Below are 7500 nucleotides of genomic sequence, written 5' to 3'. Positions count from 1 at the left end.
GTAGCATTGTGTCTGTTTATGTGTTTATACTCGTGCGTGTGTGTGTGTGTGTTTATGCTTGTGCGTCTGTTTTTATGTTTGTGTATGTGTGTGTGTGTGTGTGTGTGTGTGTGTGTGTGTGTGTGTGTGTGTGTGTGTGTGTGTGTGTGTGTGTGTGTGTGTGTGTGTGTGTGTGTGTGTGTGTGTGTGTGTTTGTGTGTGTATGTGTATGTGTATGTGTAGTAATCACTTTCCACCTGTGTTGTCGCTGAAGGTGCACTTTAACACGCGGTTCGTGATGAAGACTCTGATGACCATCTGTCCCGGCACGGTGCTGCTGGTCTTCAGCATCTCTCTGTGGATCATCGCTGCCTGGACCGTGCGCGTGTGTGAGAGGTGAGGATAATGGTGCTACTAGGGCTGAGGGGTCAGGGGGATTCTGTACAGAGGCTGGGAGGGGAGGGGTGGAATACTCGTGAAGGGGATGGTTTGATACAATTGATTGAGTTGGAGAATGACGGACAGAGAGAGAGACACAGAGAGAGAGAGAGAGAGAGAGAGAGAGAGAGAGAGAGAGAGAGAGAGAGAGAGAGAGAGAGAGAGAGAGAGAGAGAGAGAGAGAGAGAGAGAGAGAGAGTGAGAGAGAGAGAGAGGGACAGGGAGACATATGGACGTGGAGACAGATAGAGAGAGTCCATAGGCAGTTGGGTGGTGGTTGATTCTAGGTTGTTTAACCAAATAATATTTGTTAGAATTAGTGATAAAATGGCTTGGGGGCTTGCTTAGAAATGCTAATTGGGCCAAACCTAACAAAGACAAATGTATTTCATTAAAGTTATTAAACAGGAGGTAGAATGTTGCTAAACGAGCTTCATTAGCTGCTCTCGTCTATGCATGAAAACATTAGGAATGTTCCAGGAGAACCTGGACACATGCTGAACCAGTTACACGAAGGGACGGCTTGCCTGGGAGGAGGTTGATTGTAACCATGGTGTTGTTAATGTGTCGTAGGTACCACGATGCCCAGGACATCACCAGTAACTTCCTGGGTGCCATGTGGCTCATCTCCATCACGTTCCTGTCTATCGGCTATGGAGACATGGTCCCCAACACCTACTGCGGCAAGGGGGTGTGTCTGCTCACTGGCATCATGGTCAGTACCCCCCTCTGGCTTCTCTATTTGCTCGGTTGGTTTGGTGATTAGTAAATTGATTGTATTCTCTTTATTCCACTTGGTTTCTATTCTCCTTGCTTCTTTTCAAAGTACTCCCATTTTTATTGTATTAATGTTTTTTATTGTCTTATTCCAATTGTACCTATTCTATTCTACGCCTGTCTATTGTATTCGGTCCTATTCTATCATATTGCAGTCTAGTCCACTCTGTTCTATTATAATTCATTCTGTTGTATTGTATGGTATTGTATTCTGTTCTGTTCTGTTCATTTTCCTTATACATCTTGTTATATTCTTATTGTTCGTATTCTATTGTACTCTTCTCTACTACACTCCATTATATTATTTTGTGTTCCTATTGTTCCTGTTGTGTTTTGCACTATTCTGCAGGACAATATTAGATCATTAGATCATGGTAGGATTGAATGAACAAATTCTATTCCATCCCAATCTATTCTATTCATGGGCAACAATGTGTGTACAATGCATTAGTATTACAGGAAAACAGCAAAACGGGAATTTAATTAGAAATGTCTTTATCGGTTGTATAGAGAGAGTACATGCTGCATATTCTCGCTCTCTATCACATGTTCACCTGTCAATCAGCTTCTCCTCCAGGCCCCTGTGTGTTTCTCTGTTTGCTTTTAAGTAAATGCTGTGTATGTCCTTCAAACGTTTGTCTCTTATTTCTGGAACTCACACCTCTTCTATACCTGTCTTTTGGTATCTCTCTCCCTCTATCTCTCTCCATTATTTCTCCCATATCTCTCACTTGGAGTCTTCCTTTTATCCATGCGGTTGTTTTGCGGTCTGTTTGCTGGTACTAATCAATTCACAGGTGGTCTATACTCTGCCCTCCATACGTTCCAACTAATATCACCCTGTCGCTCTCATTCCCCCGTTCTGTCTCCCTATCTCTCTTCTGGAATCCCTCCGTCTGTTCGTACATCTGCTACCCTGCTAGCATACAGCCTTCCCCATCTTCAATATTGTCTTGTTTATTTATTTTGTCTTTATTCCTCCCTATTTCACTCTTTTTCTCTCCATCCTTCTCAATATCTTTCTGTATTTCTCACTCTTTCTCTCTTCTATATCACACTCTGAATTTCTGTATCAATCCTTCATCTCTCTACATCACTCACTTTATCTTCATATATCACTCACTATAGCTTTCTCGATATCATCCTAACTATATCACTCTCTATCCCTCTCACTATATCTCTCCCCATATCACTCTATATATCACTCTACATCATTCTCTATGTGTCTAACTATATCACCCTTGGTATCACTCCCTCCTAATTCTATATATCTCACTATATCTCCTTATAACTCCCTCTAAATCCATCTCTATATCTCTCGCTATATCACTCTATATATTACACCCTTGATATAACTCTCTGTATCTCGCTATATCACTCGCTATATCATACTTTATCACTCTATATAACTATATATCTCCTTATATCACTATCTGCATCATTTGCTAGACATATAACTATCTACACACACACACACACGCACGCACGCACGCACGCACGCACGCACACACACACACACACACACACACACACACACACACACACACACACACACACACACACACACACACACACACACACACACACACACACACACACACACACACAAACAGCAGGGCATGATGAGAGTGGTCTCAGTGATTGGTAGCCCCACTGTTACAGACCGCATCCTACACACATCAGAAACCAAGCTCCACATACAGTTAGAGTGACTCCTTCAGTAGGGCTCCCACTCACACTCCTGAGTTTCTCTCTCTCTCTCTCTCTCTCTCTCTCTCTCTCTCTCTCTCTCTCTCTCTCTCTCTCTCTCTCTCTCTCTCTCTCTTTCTGTCTCACTACGTCTCTCTCTCTTTCTCTCCTCCTCTATCTCTCACTCTCTCGCTCTCTCTCATTCTCTATCTCTCCATCTTTATCTCCCTCTCTTTCTCTCTCTCTCTCTCTCTCTCTCTCTCTCTCTCTCTTTCTCTCTCTGCCTCACGATGTATCTCTCTCTTTCTCTCCTCCTCTATCTCTCACTCTCTCGCTCTCTCTCATTCTCTATCTCTCACTCTCTCGCTCTCTCTCATTCTCTATCTCTCACTCTCTCTCTCATTCTCTATCTCTCCATCTTTATCTCCCTCTCTTTCTCTCTCTCTCTCTCTCTCTCTCTCTCTCTCTCTCTCTCTTTCTCTCTCTGCCTCACGATGTATCTCTCTCTTTCTCTCCTCCTCTATCTTTCCCTCTCTCGCTCTCTCTGATAAACACACAGGCTACTCTGTTAGCGCTTGCTTGTGACAGCAGGCTGTGCAGCCAGGGAGACACCAGGGGAGAGAGGGGAGAGAGGGGAGAGAGGGGAGAGAGGGGAGAGCTGCAGGTGCAGAAAGGGGGACTTACTACAGGTGATGAGCGAAGGAGGGGGAATACAGGAAGGGAGAGAAGTAGAGAGAGAAGGGGAGAGAGAGAGAAAGGAAGTGGGGAGGGCCACGAGAGAGAGAGACCAGAGAAAGAAAAGGTAAGCGTTCAAGAACATGGAAAGACTGGTTCTGTTTTTGTTTTTTTCCCTTCAGAATAGCTGTAATGACTTTCTATAGGTGGATCTGGCCCTTGTTACTATGACAATGTAGGGGGCAAACATGGTTGGAATACACCACAGACCCGAGGCTATGTGGGGGAGGGCCATTTGGCGTAACGAGTGATGTGTGTGATTTGTGTGTGCGATGTGTGTGTGAGTGGTGCGCATGTGTAGGTGTGAATGTGTTTGACAGGAATAAAAAATAAACAAGTGAGGGTAAACAAGCAGATGAAAGTGCTCATGCTCGTGTATGTGAGAGCAGGCTCCAGGTGGTTTCCACGCAGGGCTGTCCCTGTCAGCACGTGCAGGGCTGAGGCCACCATGCCTGGTGGCTTCCCCGTCCTACGCTCGTCGTCCATTCTCAACGCACACGCACGGAAACGTGACTCTAAAATTCAGTTATGCCTCGTTTCCATCGAGCGGAGCGTCTCTGGTCGGGGCGGCTCGGAGTGGGACACCTTGGTTACGCTAAATCTGGCTCGCGCTTCCATCGCCGACACTACCCTTATGGTAGTGGAATGGCGATAGCCGTGGCAGCAACGTATGCATCGTGACATCATAGCAGCGCGGCACAGTGAAGCCTGCTTATAAATTTAACCAAAAAGAAGATCGCAACACAATGAACAAGAGCAACAATGGGGGATGTCCAGCAGTTTCTTATCTTTCTTCTTGGGACATTTTCTTCAATAAACAAAGCTTTCGCCGTTGTCCAGAAATACCTTGCTGGTACTGTGTTTTTTTGTTTTTATTTCCCTGTCGCATGGAAGTGACAATTTTTGTCGAACAATCAACGGACGGCGTGTTTAGCTCTTACTTTTCGGCAGCCTTTCAGACCACTCGGTACCCCAATGGAGGAGAACGCGCTTATGTTAGGACCCTGGGGCCTCATCACAGAAACGTCCTTACTCTGAAATCCTATCCTATCTTGAGATAGGAAGGCATTTAGGGGTTTTGATATAACAGAAGGAGGTTTCCTAACTTAACTCAGGAATAAATCCTATCTTATCTTAAGATAGGAATTTAGCCATTACAGAACTATCCTAAGTTAGGAGTTTCTTAAGTTAGGATCCCTAAGTTAGGTGGCCATACACCCTGTCCTAAATTCAACTGTCAATAACCAAAGAAAATGGTAGCAGCACTGCTAGTAGGTCTGTATGACAATGAAGACGAGGAACATCACAACAGAAATGTGATGGCTAAAGGGCTACCGAGGCCGCATAATGATTTGTTACATTCGTATTTTAATTTCATTTTTATCGCATGCAAAGACATTTAATTTTGAATTTGGTGGAAGAATTACTTTACTACTTTATTACTACCTCTTCTTGTTCTCTCTACCAATACCCGCCATGACCATAGTATTAGGGCTGCTAGCTTGCCGTTATTAACAAAGATCCTCAACCGTCTCTGTTAATGATAAAAGTAACTCATTCTATCAATTTCATGCACACTCTGAAGTGCAGAAACAGACATAACCTGACGATTGCCGATCGAAAGATCTGATTTAAAGAACAGTTAGGATTATCTAAATTAAGATAAGATAGCAAGCCAAAAATAAGATAGGAAACGGCAGGTTAGGGACTGCTTCTGTAATAGGAAATTAGGATTTTTCCTATCTTTGAGTCCCTAATTTAATTTAGGATGAGAAGTTACGATTTTTTCTGTAATGAGGCCCCAGGCCAACTTTCGGCGGTGGAAATGGCTATATAGTGGCCTGTTTGCCCTGCGTTCCTAAGTACAGCCTGTTGTTGAGGTTTGGATGGTAAGCAGAATTGTGCGGCCTGCTGTGCATCAGTGCACTAGAAGCACAAACGGGTGATTCCCTCTCTCTCTCTCTCTTCATGTCTCTCTCTCTCTCTCGTTGTTTCTCTCTCTTCATGTCTCGCTCTCTAATGAGTGCTGTGTTGAGGTGGGACACGGGGAAACACCCAGGCTTATGGAACACAGCGGCACTGCCACTGTCATCAGAGCTGTGTCAATCAAACACACACACACACACACACACACACACACACACACACACACACACACACACACACACACACACACACACACACACACACACACACACACACACACACACACACACACACACACACAGCAATAAACACACTTGCAGCACAAAAACACACGATTCACTTAAAAAGTGAATCGCACACAAGCCCCCTACAGTTTTTTCCAATACATATCAACACACTAATGGCAGACACACACACACACACACACACACACACACACACATACACACACACACACACACACACACACGCACACATATGCACAAAGTCTCACACACACACACTCACACACACACACACACAAACACTCACACACACACACATGCACACACGCACACAAACACACACACACACACACACACACACACACACACACACACACACACACACACACACACACACACATGCCCACACACACATAAATGCACAAACATACACACACACACACACATGCATACACATACACACACACGCACATACACGAAAAGGCACTCATACACATTCATACACACACACTATATGAAGCACAATACGAACATGTAGTCATACTCCAACACGCATATACACCTACATTAGTAGGAGCCATATGGTGAAGTGCTCTCACTTTGTGTCCGTTCAGGTTGGCAGCAGGCTTTCTACCTAAAACATGAGCATGTAGGAATCCTTCAGGGGGCTGGCTGCTGCTCTCACCATATTTTATTCATCGTTTTTAGAACAAACAACGTGTAGAAACCCGGCGTAGAATCCCGGGCTCTTACACCTGTTAGTCTGTCGCCTCTCTTGCTGAGGCTCTCAGCCGCACCTCGGAGCGTCCTGGTGTTTCAACTCGTTGTTTTTTCCACCAAGGTTCAAAACATCGCTCCTCTCTGTCTCTCTCTCGCTCCCACGTTTCCCTTTTCATGCACTGCCACGCACCAACACACCTGCAGACGCCTCTCTCTGTCAAAACAAACACACACACACACACACACACACACACACACACACACACACACACACACACACACACACACACACACACACACACACACACACACACACACACACACACACACACACACGCGCATACATAGAGGGTTAAGTAGAAAGCCCATTTTCATTAAACACTTAATTCAATTCTTCTTCAGGATCCATGTGTCCTCATTAACACTGCCGTCCTCTTCATCTTCCTCCTCCTCTTCTAACACAAACACACTCACACTCTCACGCACACACACAGAATAAACACCTGATCCCATGCAATCACTCCTCTGTTGGGTTCACCCCAAGCCCTGCCCCTCCCCCCCAGCACTTCCTCTTTATCTATCAGTGGAAACCTGCGTGCCCTCCACTTGGTTGCTGGGAGAGTGAGTCTTATCAAAAAGTAAATTAGTCTCCTCCGGCTCCTCCTCCTCCTCCTCTACTCTTAAGACAGTATTCCTTGGTGGTGGAGGCAACGTCCCTCCAGCTCTCTCGAAGAGCCCCCCACAATATACTCGGGGACACCCAGCGAGGCGTCGGGGGTCTCTTCACCCGTTCACGCCCCCCCTCCGTCCTCCCTCCCAGGATGACTGACCCCATCTCATTCACATTGGCTGTCTCTACTTCAAGGGGAATGGATGTCATTTGTGGGTATTTCTTGTGTTTTGTTGTTGCTATATGTGATGGTGGGGGGGATGTGAGGAGGATATCACTCCAGATGGATTGGGATGTGAAAATAGACTTGGCATCATTCGTCTCTCAACGCTGACGTAGATC

General features: G+C 45.3%; 1 protein-coding gene across 1 annotated transcript in view; it reads left to right on the top strand.

Annotated features, from left to right (window-relative positions):
• kcnn3 (potassium intermediate/small conductance calcium-activated channel, subfamily N, member 3) overlaps window positions 1-7500 on the top strand; it is a 45466-nt gene that overhangs the window by 28535 nt on the left and 9431 nt on the right. The window contains exons 5-6 of the mRNA XM_056602668.1: window positions 254-375; window positions 991-1132. Of these exons, the coding sequence (XP_056458643.1) occupies window positions 254-375; window positions 991-1132 (264 nt within the window). The remainder of the gene's footprint in view (window positions 1-253; window positions 376-990; window positions 1133-7500) is intronic.

This window comes from Gadus chalcogrammus, chromosome 11 (assembly GCF_026213295.1).
Source record: "Gadus chalcogrammus isolate NIFS_2021 chromosome 11, NIFS_Gcha_1.0, whole genome shotgun sequence".
Lineage (NCBI taxonomy): Eukaryota > Metazoa > Chordata > Actinopteri > Gadiformes > Gadidae > Gadus > Gadus chalcogrammus.
Note: the sequence above shows the minus strand (reverse complement) of the source record. Positions and strands in the feature narration are given on the sequence as shown.